A 20,018-nucleotide genomic window follows, 5' to 3' on the forward strand; every position below is an offset into this window, starting at 1 on the left:
CTCCATTTTATCAAATCAAACATTTTTATTTTCATAAAAAACTTGAGTTTCACACTCTCATTGAACAAAATTAACATACTCCAAGCAAAATGAAAGAAGGGATTTTACTGGCTTTGCTCACCACTGTATCCCAGTATGTACTAGCCTAACACATCATAGGATCTCAAAAACTCAACAAATGAACGAAAGGAAGCAAAATTAAACTTGAATATTTTATGTCTGCAACCAAATGCAAAGGTATGATTATGGACAAACATTATTAATGGGAATGTACACACAAAACAGTTGTTCTTTAGGCTATCAGATATTTTCTTAATTTGGGGAAGGCTCGCCACAACCTATTCCACTCCGAAGTTTTTTTAATGATTGCACTATGTATTTTGTTTAACTGTTTTTATTCACCCTCAGAACACAAAAGCTGAAGTAAAGTCCTAGTGCTACAATTTCTATTTATTTTCCATGTAAAAGATAAATATTTTTGCATATACAGAAATTATAACTTGCCTTTTTTATGACACTGAAATCACTGTATCTGATACTAAAAAATTCTTTTGTAAAAACCCTCTTTTGATGGAAAATACTATCATATACAAGAAATGCTCTGAAATGGGACTCGAAAGTGACAGGAAAGATAAAAGTAACATATCAAAATGTCTGATTACTTGGAAGAACTCTGTTATGTCACACCAATTCACCCTGTATTCATTTTCTTTATGCTGTTTGAAAAAGCACTATGAGTTCCACAACAGACAGTAGGTTCAGAAATTTAACATAAACATAGGCAATTATGAGAAGAAATGACCTCAACTTCTAAGAAACTGATTGTTCCTAAGAAAATCCCAAAGAGAAAAATATTTTATTTTTTGAGATCAGTTTAAAAAAATAAATCTTTTTTTACAATTGTGGCATTATTTATCTGCTTTTGTAAAATATATTACCTTACCTTTAACCAGTTTGGGGCTTGTTAACGTTAACATCCCAGCATGTCCTGACAGATCAAGGCCACTAGCAAGCCATACTGGCCCACATAATATGTCTTCTTTATGATCTTCTAAAAAAGGACATAATCTAAGACCTAAAATGAAAAAATACATATTTTTCCTTTAAATAAGTTTGTGATTTAAAACATAGTTAATAAGCAAATATCTTCCATTTATATATAATACCACCTCATAAAATACCATACATTAGAGTATATTCAAATAAGAATTCATTGTCATGCTAATGAGCTACAATCAATTATCGGACATAATACTCTCAGTATTATGTTGCTTTCCATTCCCATATTATTTTACATTTCACCTTGATTTTCAAAAGAATTATAAAACCATGACTTGATTTTAAATGCCAAGGTATTAAAAAACAAGAATGTGAAAATTAGTGCAGCTGTATTCACAAAGATGAGCTGAAAGTTAAAAAAGCACATTGCCAAAGCAGAATTATGTTATTATAATTGTATTCTTAAAACCAAGTGTTTGCAAGCCATAGGAAATCTTTGCCCAACATGATGCATTCAGATCACTACACCTTTTACTGTCATGGACAACAGCGCTATAATTTAACTCACACTGTGATTCCTCTACATCCATGTGCTGCATTTCTTCATTCAAATCAACCAGGGACGGTTTCCCATTTTGTTCCACTTCAATGTTAAGAGCTGGAGACAAAGGAAAGGTGATCTGCCTATCTACTGCTGTTTCTAGAGGATAAAAATATTAGTAAACTTAATTTTGCTTAATATCAATGATTTATGTGCCTAAAACTTTTAAATTTTCTGTTTAACTGGGAACTACTGTGATTTTCATCACAGATGCTTTAAAAATGGTTGCCAGGAGAGGAAGAAAGTTAGGTTCAACTAATTATTTTCATACACTCCTCTCTCTTTTAATTGTAGTAAAATATTCACCTGAAGTAGTTTGATGGCAACCAAGGTTCTCACCCTACGCAACACAGTACAAGCACTTGCAGGATTTTTTTTAAAGGTCAATGCCTAAGTCCTAGACCAAATTAAATAAGAATCTGTCACGAGTCAAAAGAATATATGTATGTATGTATGTATGTATGTATGTATATGTATGTATTCACACACACACATATATAAATATAGATATATAATTTTCAACATAGGAAATTTTCCAGGTTTCAATGTTTGTACCTGATTAAGTTGCCATTTTAGTCTGAAATCATCCCTGGCTTTTTAACTGACCTATTAAGAAGAAAACACTCAGAAGTAGTATCTGTTCCTAATACACTACATGTGTACAATCTATTTTAATAACTCATCATAAAAATTTTGAATTGTTAAGAAAGATAAATACAGACAGGTACATTTATGGCTTTTCATTAAAAGTTGGGCTTTACTATTAACTTTAAAAGAATGTGTAACTTCCATAATAACAAAGTTCTTTTCACAATCAAATCTTTTATTGTAATGACAAAAGCAAAACTAAGAACAAAAGAACTAATACTACTTCCAAAAAACATGATTAAATTATTAACGTTTATTCAATTCTGAAAATTTTTGAGTTTCTGCAGAGTCCTAAAATGTTCTCTGAATTAACTTTTCTAAATAAAAATCACACAAAAGTAGAGCAGGCAAATTACACCAGGGGCAGAGAGGGACGTCAAACCTGGACAGCCAAATTGAAAATTAGTTTAAGAAACCAACTAACAAGATAAAATTTTCAAATATACATTTTGACTTACCATTGACTTTCCCTAAGCCTGGAGCTTTATTTTTCAGCAGTGTCACTTGTATCTGTGGAATATTGGTGATGTTTGAGTTCAAAACAAATTTGAAGTCCACATGTCCAACCATACAAGCTTTAGGTAGAACCAATTCAAATACATGTTCATCCCAGCTGTTACTGTCAAATAAGGGAGAAAATGCTAAATAAAGCAAAAATCTTTCTTTGGTTATAATCACATTACTGTCAATATCACCTATCATACTTTTTGATTTGCAGACTCCAGTAAAACTTAATGTTGTGCAATGGGATCAGGAAAGAAGATAAGCCATACCCAATAGTGAAGCTAAATTTAAGGCAATGAAAAAAAATCTCACATTAGGAATCTACATATGCCTTGACAGACATTTGCTCCTCAAAGTGTGCACTACTGTGAATCAAAATTACCTGCAGATTCGAGGCCCACCCTAGGAATTTGCATTTTAAAACCAGAACTTCCTATAATTTTTAGATGTGTCTACTCTCTGGTTTTAAACACAACATATATGCTGAAAAATTAAAATTTCCAAACAATAATCCTTTGCTAAATTCCAGAATCATATCCAAATGCCTATCATACATCTCAAACTTATTATGAATAAAACTGAACTTTTTAATTCCCCATTTCCAATCTCAGTAAACAGAAACTCTATTTTTCAATTAGCTCACGCCAAAATCAAATCATCTTTGAATCTTCCCTCTCACAACCAATATACCATACATCAGCAAATCCAGTTCCTTCTAACCCCAAATTACATCCAGAATCTGACCACTCTTTTCACTACCCTCATGACTATCAACATGGTCCATCACTGCTTTGCCTGGATTATTATAAGAGCATCCACACTAGAACCCTTGCTTCTATCACTGCCACCTACCACAACATAGCAGCCACTGTAATCCTTCTAAAATATAAATCATGTCACACCACTCCTGCAATCAAAAGCCTCCAACAGCTTCCCACCTCAGGCAGGATAAAAGCCTTACTTACTATGGCCTGTAAGGACAATCATGATTTGGCTCCCAGCTGCCTCTTCTGACCTCCCCTACTTCCTGCACTCCAGCAACACTGGCCTTTCTTGCTAGAGCTCACCAAGCATACTTCTGCCACTGAATCAATGTGTCCACGGGGGCCTCTCTCTGGCTCATTATATTTAAAATGTCATACACATTTTTTCTCTGTCTCCCTCTCTCACACACACACAAAACAACTCTATCACCATATTCTGAATGTTTTCATATCAATTATGATCACATGACACTGTATATATTTGTTTATTGTCAGTATGTCCTCACAAGAATATAAATTCCCTACAAGTCACATTTATTCGTGCCTAACACAAAACAAACATTTAAGTATTTGCTAAATGAATTTATAGAATGACCAAACTAATTGCAATTGTATATTACTCTCACTATTTTACCCCACAACTAAAAGTAAGAACAGCTATACAACAATGTTCTTAGCAGCATTATTCACAATAGCCAAAGGTGGAAATAACCTGAGTGGTCCATCAATAGATGGATAAATGAAATGTGGTACATACATACAATGGAATGGTTCAGCCTTAAAAAGAAATGGTGTTCAGAAACATTCAACAACATGAATTAACCTTGAAGACATCATGAATAAAATAAGCCAGACATAAAAGGACAAATATTGTATGCTTTCACTTATATTAAATTTCTAAAATATGCAAATTCATAGAGACAGAAAGTAGATTACCAGGGGAAGGGTGTAGCAGGCTGGGGAGGATGGGGAGCTACTGCTTAATACAAAGTTTCCATTTGAGGTGATGAAAAAGTTTTGGTAATGGATGGCAGTGACAGCAGCACAACATTGTAAATACAATTAATACTATGACTAATACACCTGAAAGTGGTTAAAGAGGGCAACTGTGAGTTGTATATATATCACCATGATAAAATGTTAAAAAAAATATATATTCACAGTGCAACATATGTAATTAATGCCATTAAATTGTACCTTTAAAAATGCTTAACATTTCAAATTTTGTTACATATATTTTACCACAACAAAATTTTTCTGAAATAAAAATACAAAAAGGAATAGGAACATTGCAATTTCAAAAGTCAAAGTGACAAATGAAAGCTACAAGGAAGTCATTTACATACAAAGTGAAGAGAAATAATAATATACCTAAAAACTCTATTTCCTCCAACAAATATATAATAGGGAATTAAAACTAAGCATCTTGGAAGACCATTTTACCTGTCAGTCTGCAGTTTCCATGTTCTAGTATGCTGAGCAGCATCTCCATGGTGTTGCTGATGCAAATGTTGAGGATGCCTTCTTTGTTGCTGTTCTTGTTGAACTTCTACCCAGCATGGAGGCACAGTAGCTGAAAACCGTGGCGTCAAAGTCTCAAAGCGGGTTAACTCCACTAGAGATGTCAAGATTTCAACGGTGAATGGCTGGTCCACCAACAGATCAACTCCTTAACACAAGTGAAAGTATTTGAAAAGGTTTAAAAAAAAAAATGAATTTTAATTTTTCTACTCAATTACAACACCTGCCAAATATCCTGAAACTTAGCAAAGTAGGCTCAAAGTAGTTACTTGACAACTAAAGTAAGTAGTTTAATTAACCAGTTTAAAGTAACTAGCACTGACTGCATAATAAGCACAGAAGAAAAAAATCCATCTTGAATATTTTAATAGAGAGAATATTCAATCTCCAAACCCCACCCGTTGGAAACTACCTCCCTGAGATATAATTAGACCTACATTTATAATGGTAAAAGGCAGGGGTAGTAAACTACAAGCCAAATTGATATTAAATCAACTTTTAGATCCTATTGTTTACAAAACAAAACCCTAGACATCAGCAAGCACATAACATTGGTTGGTTTTTAATCTATAAAAATGTAATTTTACAACACAGTCAAGGCAGCCAGGCCCAACACCACTGAACTGAGAGCCAGGTGAGTTTGGTAGGCAGGTTGTCCAAGACCAGAAGAGTCGACTAGAGCCTGGCCAGACCACTGTAGGCTGAGATGAGGACCCCAGAACTCAAGGATGTCCCATATATCAGGCCAAGAATATTCGTGCAAGAGGAAATTTCAGAGCTGTTGGAATACCTTTTTCTTTATGCTCACAACATAGTCGTAAGAGATTTTATACTAAATGTTGGGGTTTGAATCATGCCCCCCACAAAAGACATGCTCAAGTCCTAATCCCTAGTCCTGTGGGTAAACAGGACCTTTGTAAAGTGGACCCTTGAAAATGTTATTAAAATATGTACTCATTTTGAGTAGGATCTTTGAAGATCCTATTGAGAAGAGTCAAACTTGAATCAAGATGGGCCTTAATCCATTTGCCTGGAGTCTTTTTAAGAAGAGGAAATCTATTCAGGGACACAGTTGACTGATCAGAAGTAGAAGCCAAAGTCAGTAAAGCCAGAGAACAAGGCAGATCACTATGGGTGGAAGCAGTGATGCAAGCCAAGGAACTCCAACTACTGCAGTAAGTCAGTGCCAGAATGCTACAGACTTCAGAGATAGCACTGTCTATCAAGACCTTGATTTTGAATCTCTAGCCTCCAAAACTGGGAGACAATAAATTCCTGTTGTTTTAGTATGGTATTTTTCTTAAGAACCCTGGCAAACTAAGACATTAAGTATGTTTATTTAATCCACATATCAGTCTTTGAATGCCACTATTGTTGCTAAATTACGCAAGTTCATATCAGAAACAAAATCCTGTGAACGTTACAAATATGGGAAAACCTTTAGCCACAGAGCATATAACTTAACCATCATGATAACCTTTGCAGTCCTTACAGCCCAAGTGACTCTGGGATAGATAATTACTGCCTCTGCGTATCATTTGTAAATGTGAAATAGTACCATTCTTTTAATACGGTTGTTAGGGATTAAATGAGATAGTACGTGTAGAAATCTTGGACAACTATCTGGCACAATAGCCTATGCTTAATAAATAATAGCTACTTTTTCAAAAATTATCATTATTAGCGAATTCTTGTAAGAGGAAGACTATAAGTGCAATGAGTTTAGAAAAGTTTCATGTAACACAGAACCTACTGAATGACCCAGCAATTTCAGTCCTAGATATACACTCAAAAGAACTGAAAACAGGGACTTGGATATTTGTACACAAGTGTTCACAGCAGCATGATGCACAACAGCCAGAAGTACAAGCAACCCAGTGCCCATACAAAGATGAATGGATAAACAAAATGTATTTTCATACAATGGAATACTCTTCAGTCATAAAAAAGAAGTTCTGATACATGCTACAACAGATGAATACTGAAGACATCATGCTTAGTGATATAAGCCAGACACAAAAGGACAAATATTATATGATTCCACATATATGAAATACCTACAATATGCAAATTCACGGAGACAGAAAGGAGATTACAGATTACCAGGGACCAGGGGAAGTTATTGCTTAGTGCGTTCAGAGTTTCTGTTTTGGGTGAGGATGGTAGTACAATTTTGTGAATGCAATTAATATCACTGAATTGTAGACATGGAGTGGTTAAATTGGGAAAATTTGTATTATATGTATGTTATCGCAATAAAAGTAAATTTGAAAAGTAAAGGAAAAAAAAAAGGGACACTGATAAAAAAATACTTAGACTGAAAAATTAAACAGTATTTTTCCCACATCTGTTGTTTTAAGAATATTTTTTAATATATACTGGTATTACACGAAAGCTAAGAAGCTGGTTCAGACAGATTGGTTTCCTTTTACAAACACAGGTGTTCACATCCATGAAATGTCTAACATTAGACAAAGCTGAGAAACTATTGTTCTTGTTCCAGTTAATGAAATAAGTTTTAAAAAGACTAAAATACATTTAGAATATTTTTACAAAGAAAAATTACATTAAATACTATACGATTTTTACAAGCTTATTTCAAACTCCTTAGTCCTGTTAATGTAAATTCATCTTTTTCATAAATTTAGACCCTGACTGAAATAGTATTAAATATGGTTTGAATTGGAGGTGAGAGGAAGCAATTTTTCCCACCAGGAACATTAGGAAATACTTGATTGTCCCAAGTGGGTGATGGGTGATAGTGTACTCTACTGGTACTTAGTGGGTAGAGGCCAGAGACCCTGGCAACATCCTACAATGTGGGACAACCCACTGCTGAAGTTGAGAAACCCCTATATTAAAGATAATGAAGATGACCATATGTGGTGCTAGTATTTCCTAAAATTTGCTTTCTTTTGCCAGAAAGGATGATGAAATGCCCAAATATAAGTATCTATGAAAATCAAATGCCAACTTGATGAATTATGTCTATTTGAATTATGACTGAATTTAAACACACTTTTCATTAAAGAATTATTAAGCTTCTTTTAAACACTAGGTTCAGAGGATAAAATAAGTTCTAAGAGTAAACCATAAGAGCACTATGGAAGTACAAAAGGACTAACTGTAGACATAAAGGGTTGGAGTAGTAGAACTTTCTAGATTAATGTAACATGTGAAGGGCATGAAACTGAACTGCATCCTTAAGAAATCATGCCAAACTTGTTTTGACTGGAAAGTGAAAAGCAAGACTGCATTGGAGTAACTGGCTATCATTATTATTGTCTTTGAAAAATAACTGGAGGACAGTGTAGACCTTGAGCAATTGAAAAGGCAAAACAAACAAATACAAACCTATTTGGAGGTTCACAATGGAGTAATAAGGGTCTAAACATACTACACCTGCTAGAGAATGTTTTTTCAGCTTTGAATTTCAATAGTAATATTACCCATTGCACTGATTTTATACTTACTTAATGTACACTTTTCTCTTTCAGATATTTTTTCCTCCTTAACTAGACCACAAGTTCCTTAAGAAGAGAAATAATGTGTTTGCCTCTTAGGTAACTTCACCTATACTGATCAATCTAAAATAGGCTGAGTATCATATAAATAATATACAATAACAAATAAAATGTCAACAAGGAAATGAACTCCCTCAAATTAACAGTTGATTATGGAAATAAGATTTGAGATTATATAAGAAAGTCAATCTCAGAAAAACTATAACACCACTAGAATTTATATTTTAAAGTAATTTTGAAATTTTAATATAGTACCTGAAATGCCAGGACTTGAAGGATTTGATAAAGGTTTGGAACCTTCTGAAGACGGTTCTATTCCCTTAGAAAGAGATCCATCCACTAGTATATCAGCTTCATCGATATCATCACAAGTTCCTCCAATTTGGAGAAAATGAAGCTCACCACCTATCACGTAATAAAATTCCATCAACATAGATACAGGAAATTGGATAAACATTCAAATATTCAGACACATACTACCACCTTAGGCAAGAAACACAATTTATTTTAATAATACTAGCCAGGCAGATAAAGAACTACCAAACTAATATTACCCAAATTTTGGAAATTAAATTGTCAAAGAACTCCAAATGGAAAATCAATTTAAATGAAGAAAACGGCAAATACATAAACATAATATTGAAATACTCTGAAAATAGTAATCAAAAATAGTTATTGAGAAAACAGTTATCGCAAACTTGCTACGTGAAAAACTATTTTAAGTACTTAAAATTAACTCATTTAATTTTCACAGAAACCCTTAAGACAGGGGCTTTTATTGTGGCCATTTACATTTGAGGAAAGAGAGACACTAACTATATTGGGATCAGCAGCCTCATCTCACCATCTCAGCAGTTACAAAAGTGAACAAAGATTCTCAATTTTTTGAACGATTAACAATGAAATCAAATCAAATCAAATTTCTAATTTTCATATCTCAATCACAGAACAAAACTGAAAGTGAACTTAAATATTTAAGTGAAGAATCAATAAATAAAAGTATATTTTAACAAGAATATTTGGAGATTCACTTCTGGCGTGACATAGTGAGGAGGAAAACAAATCCTCTCCCCAAAATGCAACCATGTAGCTGGACAAAACAATCTCAGCTCCAGGGTGGGACAAGCTATGAAAACCAACAGATTCGCATCTAATGCTGAAGGGGGCTCAACTTAATGTTGAGCGCTGTCAAAGTGGCTATCAAGGGCAAGTGAACAGAGAGCCTTGTTCATCAGTTCTGATAGCCTGGGGTAACAATCCTGTCTGGAGCAGCAAAGGACAAGCAAACTACCCAGAGATTTAATACGAAGTTTCAAGAAGACAGGCATAGGGAGGAGCCTGATAAACTTTTCAACATGTCTCCTGTTGATCGAAGGCTGTGCACAAGAACAGGAAAGCAGGCTGAAGCCATTAACCCCACCCCAACTCACCCTGCCCCAGCCCACTAAGCATGCAAGCATATGCAGAAGAGATGTAAGAGGAGACAATGGAAAATAAAAGCCAGGACACACTGAGAGCAGCCAGACCTTTAAATGCACTCCTCAGCCAACACAGAGATTCATCATCAGAGAGTAAATATCTTACTGGCAATGCAGGCAAAACGGTTAATAACCAGTCTTTGGCTGAACACTAAGCCATCATGATACAGAGGCAACAAATGGAAAGCCAGGCTCAAAAATTTGGAAAAGAAAAGATTTTTTTTTTTTAATGAAGAGAGTAATCAGTGGCTGCACACTGCAGAAGAGACAGATTTCTCAAATTTAGTCCAGATGAGTCACTAAACAAACAAATTTTTTTTGTTTCTCTCCTCCAGTGAGAAAAATCAGAAACCAGTATTAAGTTAAAAATTATAAGACAGGTAGACAAAGACTGACCCATACTCAAGAAAAAAATGAATCAGTGGAAAATGACTGTGTCCCAGATTGTCAGATCTAGTAAAGGCTTTGAAATGCTATTGTAAATATTTTTATAGAACAAGAAGACACGAATTACAAGAAAGTATAGGAAAGAATGGTGAAAATGACACAACAAATAAAGAACCTCAACAAAGAAACAAATTATAAGTACAAAGGCAAATTTTTTGGAGTTGATAAGTAAAATATCTAAAATTAAAAGTTCACTACAGAAGCTCAAAAACAGACTTGAGATGGAAGTAGATTTAACAGGTGGAGTGAAGACAGATCAAATTAACCAATCTAAATAAAAGATTGAAGAAAAAGAACTTCAGAGACCTGTGAGGCAGATCAAGTGTAAGAACATACATATAATGAGAGATCCAGAAAAAAAGGAAAGAAAGAGTTTGAAAAAATATATATACTTGAAGAAATAAGCAAAAGCTTCCCAAGTTTGATGAAAAACATTAGGCTACGCATCCAATCAGTCCAACAACCCCACCCAATTAGGATAAGATAAAACAAAAAGAGAGTCATACTTACATACATTAGTCAAACTGTTGAAAGCCAAAGAAAATGAGAAAATCTTAATGGCAGAAAGAGAAACATGACACATTACAGACAAAGAAACAACAATAAAATAACAGCTGACATCTCATCAAAAACAATGGAGTCTAGAACACAGCAGAATGACAAGTCAAAGTGTGTGAAAAAATGTCAACCAAAAAGTCTACATACAGCACAAGTATTCTTCAAAGCTTCTGTAGGATCAAGATGATAACAGTGAGGTGCTTCAGAGCACTGTACGCCTAACCGAAGCTTTGGGTAATAAGCAAGAACTAACAGAAACACCTTTTTAAAACCTTTAGGAAACAAAGGATTTTGCCTGAGGGACCTGTGGGACACCATCAAGTGTACCAAAAACATTGGAGCCCCAGAAGATCAAGAAAGAAGGGTCAGAAAAAGTATTTGAAGAAATAATAGCCAAAAACTTCCTAAATCTGATAAAAGACATAAATATATACATCCAGGAACCTCAACAAACTCCAAGCAGGAAGACTTGCAAATTCTAAGCAATACAGACTCTAAGCAATCTGTACCAAGATATATTTTAGAGAAATTGTCAAAAACCAAGGACAAAGAGAAGATTTTGAGAACAGCAAGAGAGAAGAAACTTGTCACATACAAGGGATCCCCAATAAGATTAAATGTGGATTTCTTATCAGAAACAATGGAAGCCAGGACACAGCGGGATGGCATATTTAAAGTGTTTAAAGAAAAACACAGAACTCTGTATCTGGCAAAACTATCTTTCAAAAGTGAAGGAGAAATAAAGAGTTTTACAGATAAATAAAAGCTGAAAGAGTTCATTACCAGAACACCAGCCATACAAGACATGCTAAAGGAAGTCCTTAGCTTACGAAGGGTGACAATGGGATTGGGAAAGCCACAAGGACCACACTCCACTTTGTCTAGTTTATGGATGGATGAGTAGATAAATGGGGGAAGGAAACAAACAAACAGACAAAGGTACCTAGTGTTCTTTTTTACTTCAATTGCTCTTTTTCACTTTAATTATTATTCTTGTTATTTTTGTATGTGTGCTAATGAAGGTGTCAGGGATTGATTTAGGTGATGAATGTACAACTATGTAATGGTACTGTGAACAATCGAATGTATGATTTGTTTTGTATGACTGCATGGTATGTGAATATATCTCAATAAAATGAAGATTAAAAAAATAAAAAATAAAGGAAGTCCTTTGGGCTGAACTAAAACAACACCATACAGTAACTCAAAGTCCTAAGAAGAAATAAAGAACACAGACAAAGGTAACATACATATATTCTAATATATAAAATATAAAATACTGTATTATTACACTTTTGGTTTGTAACTACTTTCTCCCCCTATGTAACTATCAGGCAAATGTGTAATGTAACATTTAAAATCTATGCTAATGGGTATGCAATGTATAAAGATGTAATCTGAGGAAATAATATATTGAAGGAGGTACGTGATATATAGGAGTAGAGAGTTTGAATACTTCTGAAACTAGGTTGGTTTACTAGTCAAATTAGGCTTTACTAGTTTAAGATGTTAATTGTCATTACAAAGGTAACAACTAAGAACATAACTAAAAAATACAGAGAAAAGGAAAAAAGAAGGAAATCAAAATGATACAGTACAAAAAAGCAACTAAATGCAAAGTAAAAAGGCAGTAATGGAGTAGTAAGGAACGAAAAACATACAAGATATGCAGAAAACAAAAAGTTAAATGTCAGTGGTAAATCCTTCCTTACTGATTTAAAGTAATTAGAATAAACAAACTCATAGAGTCAGAATCTAGAATAAAGGTTAACAGGGGACGAGGAGAGGATAACAAATGGGAAGTTAAGGCTTAAAATGTACAGCGTTCCTATTTGGAATGATAGAAATGTTTTGGTGATGGCTGGAAATGACGGTAACACAGTAAGAGTGAATGCAATTAATAGCACTGAAATATACAACTGAATATGACTAAAAGGGGAAATGGTAACAGATTTCACAGATGGTAACAGAATAAAATTTTTAAAAATTCATGGAACTGCACTACACAGTGAATCCTAAGTTAAACCATGGACTATAGTTAATAGTACAATTATAAAAATGTGCTATCATCATTTGTGACAAATGTTCCACCCCAATGCAAGGTGTTGGTGGTGAGGTGGTATATGGGAATCCTGTATTTTATTTTATGCATGATTGTCATGTAAATCCACAATTTCTCTAATAAAGGACAAAAAAACAATAAGAATAACACATTATGACCAAGTGGGTTTTATCCAAGGAATGCCAAGTTGGATTAACATCCAAAAATGTAATTCACCATACTAACAAAGTAAAAAGAAACCCCACATGATAACATCAAAAGATGTAAGACAGCATTCTAACATGCACTCCTACTGAAAATTCTCAGCAAATCAGAAGAGAAGGTAATTTCCTCAACCTCATAAAGGGCATCTGTTAAAAACGTACAGCTATCATCATACTTAATAGAGAAAGACTAGATGAATGTTTTCCTCCTTCATTCAGGAGCAAAACAAGATGTGACCATAATCAGAGAATGGAATTTTTAAGAACTCTCAAAATGGGCAACTTCTCTTTATAAATGTCAATACAAGCATACAGCCATTACTATGTTGTTGGGGATATAAGCACAATCACTATTGTTACATTTACATGTTCCCTGTTACCTTTTTAAAATCATATTTTATTTTTTAAACTTTAAAATGTTTGTCAGATACCGTAACTGCTTCTTATCCTTATATGCACAGTCCTGTCTTCTCATTTATTTTTAATATATCTGTACCAAGCAAAATATCGAGTTATCTTTCATTTTAAACTTAGGGTTTTATAAAGTAATTTATAGGTTTTATACTTAATTTATCCCTTCGTCAAAGTTTCGTGTGTGTGTGTATATATAGTATGTGTATGCATATTCTAGTTCCAAAACTTAATAAAAGACAGACTTATAAAACCTAATTTTGGTATATTAGTAACTCTACCAAAATTAACTTAAAACATTTATTAACTGTAGATTTATTCTTATCAAACAACTCAATGGTTCTCCATTAGAAAAAAAATTTACACTATTTGAATATAATCAAAAAACAGTGTCACCTCACCTCTTCTTGCCTTTTGACATATGTTGCTTTATCTCCTTTTCCCTCCTTGGTGCTTAACTATTCAGACCCTTTAGCCAAACTCTCCTGCCTGTGACAGTATTTTACTTTTCAGTTCTCATCATTCCCTCTAGTCATTGAGTCTTTGGAGAAAACTCACATATCTATGCAGTAGGGCTTTGTTGGAAGAGGTACTGTGCCGGTTTGAATGTATTATTTCCCCCAAACGCCATTATCTTTGATGTAATCTTGTGTGGGCAGATGTATCAGTTTTGATTAGATTGTGATTCTTTCAGTGTTTCCATGGAGATGTGCCCCACCCAACTGTGGGTGATGACCCTAATTAGATAATTTCCATGGAGGTGTGGCTGCACCCATTCAGGGTGCGCCTTGATCAGTGGAGCCATATAAATGGGCTGAAGGGCAGAGGGAACTCAGTGCAGCAGCAGCTGTGAGTGATGTTTTGAAGAGGAGCTACGGCCAAGAAAGACACTTTGAAGAAAGCACAGGAGCTGCAGATGACAGACAGTTTGAAAATGGCCGTTGAAAGCAGACTCGTGCTCTGGAGAAGCTGAGAGAGGACAAATATCCCAAGTGCAACTAAGAGTGACATTTTTGAGGAACTGAAGCCTACAGAAGAACGTCCTGGGAGAAAGCCATTTTGAAACCAGAACTTTCAAGCAGATGCTAGCTGAGTGCCTTCCCAGCTAACAGAGGCTTTCCAGACACCATTGGCCATCCTCCAGTGAAGGTACCCAATTGCTGAGGTGCTACCTTGGTCACTTTATGGCCTTAAGACTGTAACTGTGTAACCAAATAAACCCCCTTTTATAAAGCGAATCCATCTCTGGTGCTTTGCATTCCAGCAGCTTTAGCAAACTAGAACAGGTACCTTCCCTCTACTCTAATCGCACCTCAGCTACTGGCCCTCAAAAACAGTGGGCTGGCAGCAATTCAATGTGGAGGTTTTTCCATTTCTCAGTGAACACGCTGTGAATATTTACAGGTGAATTTTTATTACTAATGTTACTGTTGTTCTTTGTTTTGAAATAAAAATTCTGAATTTAACATATGATAGAAAAACAAAACAAAACAAAACAAAACAAAAAGAACAGTTCACCTGAATCTGTTGAACTGTAATCCAATAGACTTGATTCTTGGTGTTAACTGTGTAACTATATAGCTTTTATCATGTGACCCTGTGATTTTGAAAACCTTGTGACTAACACTCCCTTTACCCAGTGTATGGACAGATAAGTAATTAAATAAAGAGGAAAAATATATATATAAATAATGGGGTGAGAGAGTAAGGGGTATAGTGTGTTTTGGGTGTTCTTTTTTTAGTTTTTTTTATTTCGGAGTAACGAAAATGTTCTAAAATGATTGTGGTGATGAAGGCACAACTATATCATGATACTGTGAGCCACTGAATGTATACTTTGGATGGATTATATGGTGGGTAAATATATCTCAATGAAATTGCATTAAGAAAAAAAGTGCCACATCCATATGATTCACAGTCTGCAATACTTTTAAAAAATCTTACATCTACTTATGGACTGTCATACATATGTTTTAGAACAACTTGTTTTTCCCCTTTACTGTTTTTAGTCTCACCTTTTCAAATGCATACTGATCAGCCAATCTCTGAAAAACTGGGAAATAATTCCTTTTTCTTTACTTTTCAATTTACCTGGGTAAATTCTCTAACACATTAGATAGGGAATTTTTCTTTTTCTCAGGCTTTTTCTTTTCCAGTTATCTGGGTAAATTCCCTATCACATTAGATCACTTCATAGAACTTTCTGTCACAACTCCTAGAATACCAAAATCTATTTTATGGTTTAAATACCATTTCTCCTCTCAGTTGCCCAAAGCATATCTCATCAATTTAAATCATTAGGAAATACTAACATTGTATAAAGAGGATTAAACCCTGAAGCTAGGACACTAAAACCTAACTCCATTTCTTAAAAGCTGGACAATCTGTACAAGTTAATTTTTTTTTAATTTTTAAAGTCTTTCAGATGAAAAGATTCCAAAGAATTCAATATACAATTCTTCTATTTTTGCAACATCCTGGCAGTACAGTTTAGTTTAAAGCACTCTGATGATAGGCTACCCAGGTTTGAACACTGGCTCTGCCATATTAGCTCTGTGAGGTAGGCAAGTTACTTAGCCTCTCTTTTCCAGTTTCCTTCTCTGCCGAATTGAGACAATAGTAGTACATACCTCAGTAAGTTTGTGTGAAGACTACGAGTTAACAGCAGTAAAGTTCTTACAACAATGAACTGGCACATATGTGACCAATAAATTCTAAATAATATTAATACTACATAGTACTTCAATGGTTGTCTGATCTTTTTCAACTCTATCCAAGGTTTTATTAGTCTGAAGTTATTCTGCCTTGCTCATTTTTAAAAGTTAATCTAGATTTTGTTTTGGACATCGAGCGGGAGTTGGCGGCAGCTGTGGTGGCACAGACGAAGGAAGGAAAGGGAAGCCGGGCGAGCAGACTGACCGGCCGCCCAAACGGCCATTTATAACAACGAACTAACCTAGCGACGCACCGCTTACGTATCTAACCAACCGCCCATCAAGTTAACCCGAGCTCCCCTAGCGTCAACTCAGGTTCGGCCGGTTTCCGGCCTCCCTGCTCAGCCGTGGTGGCAGCCCCGGGAGGAACGCTGGCGTCCGTTTCCTTCGATTCTCGGGATTTGAAGATGGCTGCACAGTCAGCACCGAAAGTTGTGCTAAAAAGCACCACCAAGATGTCTCTAAATGAGCGCTTTACTAATATGCTGAAGAACAAACAGCCGATGCCTGTGAATATTCGAGCTTCGATGCAGCAACAACAGCAGCTAGCCAGTGCCAGAAACACAAGACTGGCCCAGCAGATGGAGAATAGACCCTCTGTCCAGGCAGCATTAAAACTTAAGCAGATAACATGACCACAGACATGGGGGACTGGTGGTTTGATGGGTTGAGCCCTCTACCATAAGTTTTACCCTTGGGAAGACGGTTGCTGCAAAGGAGAGGCTAGGCCTCCCTGTATTTGTGCCTAAGAGTCTCCTCCCGAATGCCTCTTTGTTGCTCAGATGTGGCCCTCTCTCTCTGGCTAAGCCAACTTGAAAGGTGAAATCACTGCCCTCCCCCCTACGTGGGATCAGACACCCAGGGAAGTGAATCTCCCTGGCAACGTGGAATATGACTCCCAGGGAGGAATGTAGACCTGGCACCGTGGGACGGAGAACATCTTCTTGACCAAAAGGGGGATGTGAAAGGAAATGAAATAAGCTTCAGTGGCAGAGAGATTCCAAAAGGAGCCGAGAGGTCACTCTGGTGGGCACTCTTATGCACACTTTAGACAACCCTTTTTAGGTTCTAAAGAATTGGGGTAGCTGGTGGTGGATACCTGAAACTATCAAACTACAACCCAGAACCCATGAATCTCGAAGACAGTTGTATAAAAATGTAGCTTATGAGGGGTGACAATGGGATTGGGAAAGCCATAAGGACCAAACACCACTTTGTCTAGTTTATGGATGGATGTGTAGAAAAGTAGGGGAAGGAAACAAACAGACAAAGGTACCCAGTGTTCTTTTTTACTTCAATTGCTCTTTTTCACTCTAATTATTATTCTTGTTATTTTTGTGTGTGTGCTAATGAAGGTGTCAGGGATTGATTTAGGTGATGAATGTACAACTATGTAATGGTACTGTAAACAATCGAAACTACAATTTGTTTTGTATGACTGCGTGGTATGTGAATATATCTCAATAAAATGATGATTAAAAAAAAAAAAAAAAAAAACTTAAGCAGAGCTTAAAGCAGCGTCTGGGTAAGAGTAACATCCAGGCACGGTTAGGCCGACCCATAGGGACCCTGGCCAGGGGAGCAATTGGAGGACGCGGCCTGCCCATAATCCAGAGAGGCTTACCCAGAGGAGGACTACGTGGGGGACGTGCCACAAGAACCCTTCTTAGGGGCGGGATGTCGCTCCGAGGTCAAAACCTGCTCCGAGGTGGACGAGCCGTAGCTCCCCGAATGGGCTTAAGAAGAGGTGGTGTTCGAAGTCGTGGAGGTCCTGGGAGAGGGGGCCTAGGGCGTGGAGCTATGGGTCGTGGAGGAATCGGTGGTAGAGGTCGGGGTATGATAGGTCGGGGAAGAGGGGGCTTTGGAGGCAGAGGCAGAGGCCGTGGCCGAGGGAGAGGTGCCCTTGCTCGCCCTGTACTGACCAAGGAGCAGCTGGATAACCAGTTGGATGCATACATGTCGAAAACGAAAGGACACCTGGATGCAGAGTTGGATGCCTACATGGCACAGACAGATCCTGAAACCAACGATTGAAGCCTGCCCACCTACTCATGAGAGACTCTATAAAGTCACCGTACCTATAAATAACTTTAAGATAACAGATGAGAAGAAATCTGACTGATGCTGGAAAGACCTATCACAACAGGCTATGGACTGACTTGCCACCAGTTTGTGCATTTAGTGTTCCTTTTACTTTTTGATACTGTGTTGTATGAAACCATTTTTCCCCCTTTGACTTGGTTTTATATATATATATGTATGTACACACACACATATTTTTTTCACCCAGATTTCTCTTTGAATATGAATGTGTTGGCCTTGTGGCTAGGACACCCTCTTCCCGCCTGCCTCCCCTCATAAATGCTTTGGTGTTCTAATACTTCCTCTGTTCATCTCTGTGCCTCCAAGAAGAGTCATTTAAGGTACACTCTACAATCAGTGTAATTGGGAGATTAATGTGCCTCCCTGATGTCTAGGTTTCTGAGGTATAGTTCTGTTCTACATCTTTAATGTCCTCTTAGAAGTGTATAAAAATCTGAAGTGCAAAAATGCATTCTGCTGCGTTGATGATTTCACATAGCAAATTGGGAACACTGACTTAGCTACAGGGCCACATGACAGATTACAGGTGGTAGTAGCTCTGATATGGTTAAAGTTACTACTATGTGTGTTGACACTACAAAGATGATAACCAGTGTTTGGGTTGTATGTGTACTTTCTACCCTTGAATGAGATGAATAAACTTTCCTCTTGGCTTTAAAAAAAAAAAAAAAAAAAAAAAAAAAGTTAATCTAACTGGATTATGACATTATTTGAAGTTTTTTTTCATGTTATTTCCCTGGATGTATTTCAAAGAAGGCAATCTGACCCATGATATACGCAAATATCCTCCTTGGCTAAACTCTTGAAATATTTTTAAAAGAGAAAAATTCAGGTAATTCCTAACAGAACCACAAGTGGAAAGTATGAGTAAACTCTTCTCAAATCCCAATTCTTCTGACAAGCCTTGGCTGGTCACATAAGCTTCAAATATCTCTAGGCCTTAATTCCTACTAACTTATCACCAGGACTATTTATTTTGCCTAGTATGTCAGTAATCCTTTTCAAAAATTGATTTATCTCCCCAACTTAAAATTTACTGTATGAAAAGTAAAATAGAAGAAAAAAAAAAAAAAATGCACACCGTCTTATTGCCCCAGATGTTTCAAAACTGTTTCACTACCAGCCAAGGATTGGGAGCAAACCAGACAAGAAAAATTTATTGGGCAAAAATAGTAATTATTTGCTAAGTATTCTTTTGTGGGAGGAAATAAGGACCAATAGCTGTGCCAGAAACTTTACATACATTATTTCATTTAATTCTAACAAGACTAGGAAATAGCCTTCTGAACCTACTTTATAAATAAAGGTACAAAAGTTTACTGAGTTTAAAGTAACTTGCTCAAGGTCACAAATTAGATGCAGTGCCAAGTCTCACAGAAACAACAGCAGGTTATTTTCTTGAGGTTAAAGCAGAAACTTATTAACTTATCTACAATTAGAATCCTTACCCTGGGCAGTAAAAAAAGTTTTAAAAACAGTTA

The 20,018-nt window shown here is 35.9% G+C and overlaps 2 protein-coding genes across 17 annotated transcripts in view; one reads left to right on the forward strand and one right to left on the reverse strand.

Moving 5' to 3' along the window:
* Nucleotides 1-20,018, reverse strand: part of BIRC6 (baculoviral IAP repeat containing 6) — a 317,621-nt gene that overhangs the window by 190,827 nt on the left and 106,776 nt on the right. For 11 of the 15 annotated variants that reach the window (XR_005212389.1, XM_037807171.1, XM_037807165.1 and 8 more), the window contains 5 exons: nucleotides 8,817-8,966; nucleotides 4,960-5,185; nucleotides 2,707-2,867; nucleotides 1,568-1,699; nucleotides 944-1,075 (listed from right to left, as the gene is read on the reverse strand). Coding sequence is in view for 14 of the 15 variants with exons in the window: in XM_037807171.1 (XP_037663099.1) it covers nucleotides 944-1,075; nucleotides 1,568-1,699; nucleotides 2,707-2,867; nucleotides 4,960-5,185; nucleotides 8,817-8,966 (801 nt within the window). In the remaining variant the exon portion in view is untranslated. The remainder of the gene's footprint in view (nucleotides 1-943; nucleotides 1,076-1,567; nucleotides 1,700-2,706; nucleotides 2,868-4,959; nucleotides 5,186-8,816; nucleotides 8,967-20,018) is intronic. The other 4 variants (XM_037807169.1, XM_037807168.1, XM_037807167.1 and 1 more) reach the window with 2 other exon arrangements.
* Nucleotides 16,558-19,149, forward strand: LOC119512479 (chromatin target of PRMT1 protein-like). Of its 2 annotated transcripts, XM_037807179.1 has the most exons (3): nucleotides 16,558-17,060; nucleotides 17,941-18,124; nucleotides 18,263-19,149. In XM_037807179.1, the coding sequence occupies exons 1-3, from the start codon at nucleotides 16,842-16,844 to the stop codon at nucleotides 18,466-18,468; spliced, it is 609 nt and encodes a 202-aa protein (XP_037663107.1). In that variant the 5' UTR covers nucleotides 16,558-16,841; the 3' UTR covers nucleotides 18,469-19,149. The 2 variants fall into 2 exon arrangements, with proteins under 2 accessions (XP_037663107.1, XP_037663106.1); XM_037807178.1 differs by having other exon boundaries at nucleotides 17,941-19,149.

Source organism: Choloepus didactylus, chromosome 17, assembly GCF_015220235.1.
Source record: "Choloepus didactylus isolate mChoDid1 chromosome 17, mChoDid1.pri, whole genome shotgun sequence".
NCBI lineage: Eukaryota > Metazoa > Chordata > Mammalia > Pilosa > Megalonychidae > Choloepus > Choloepus didactylus.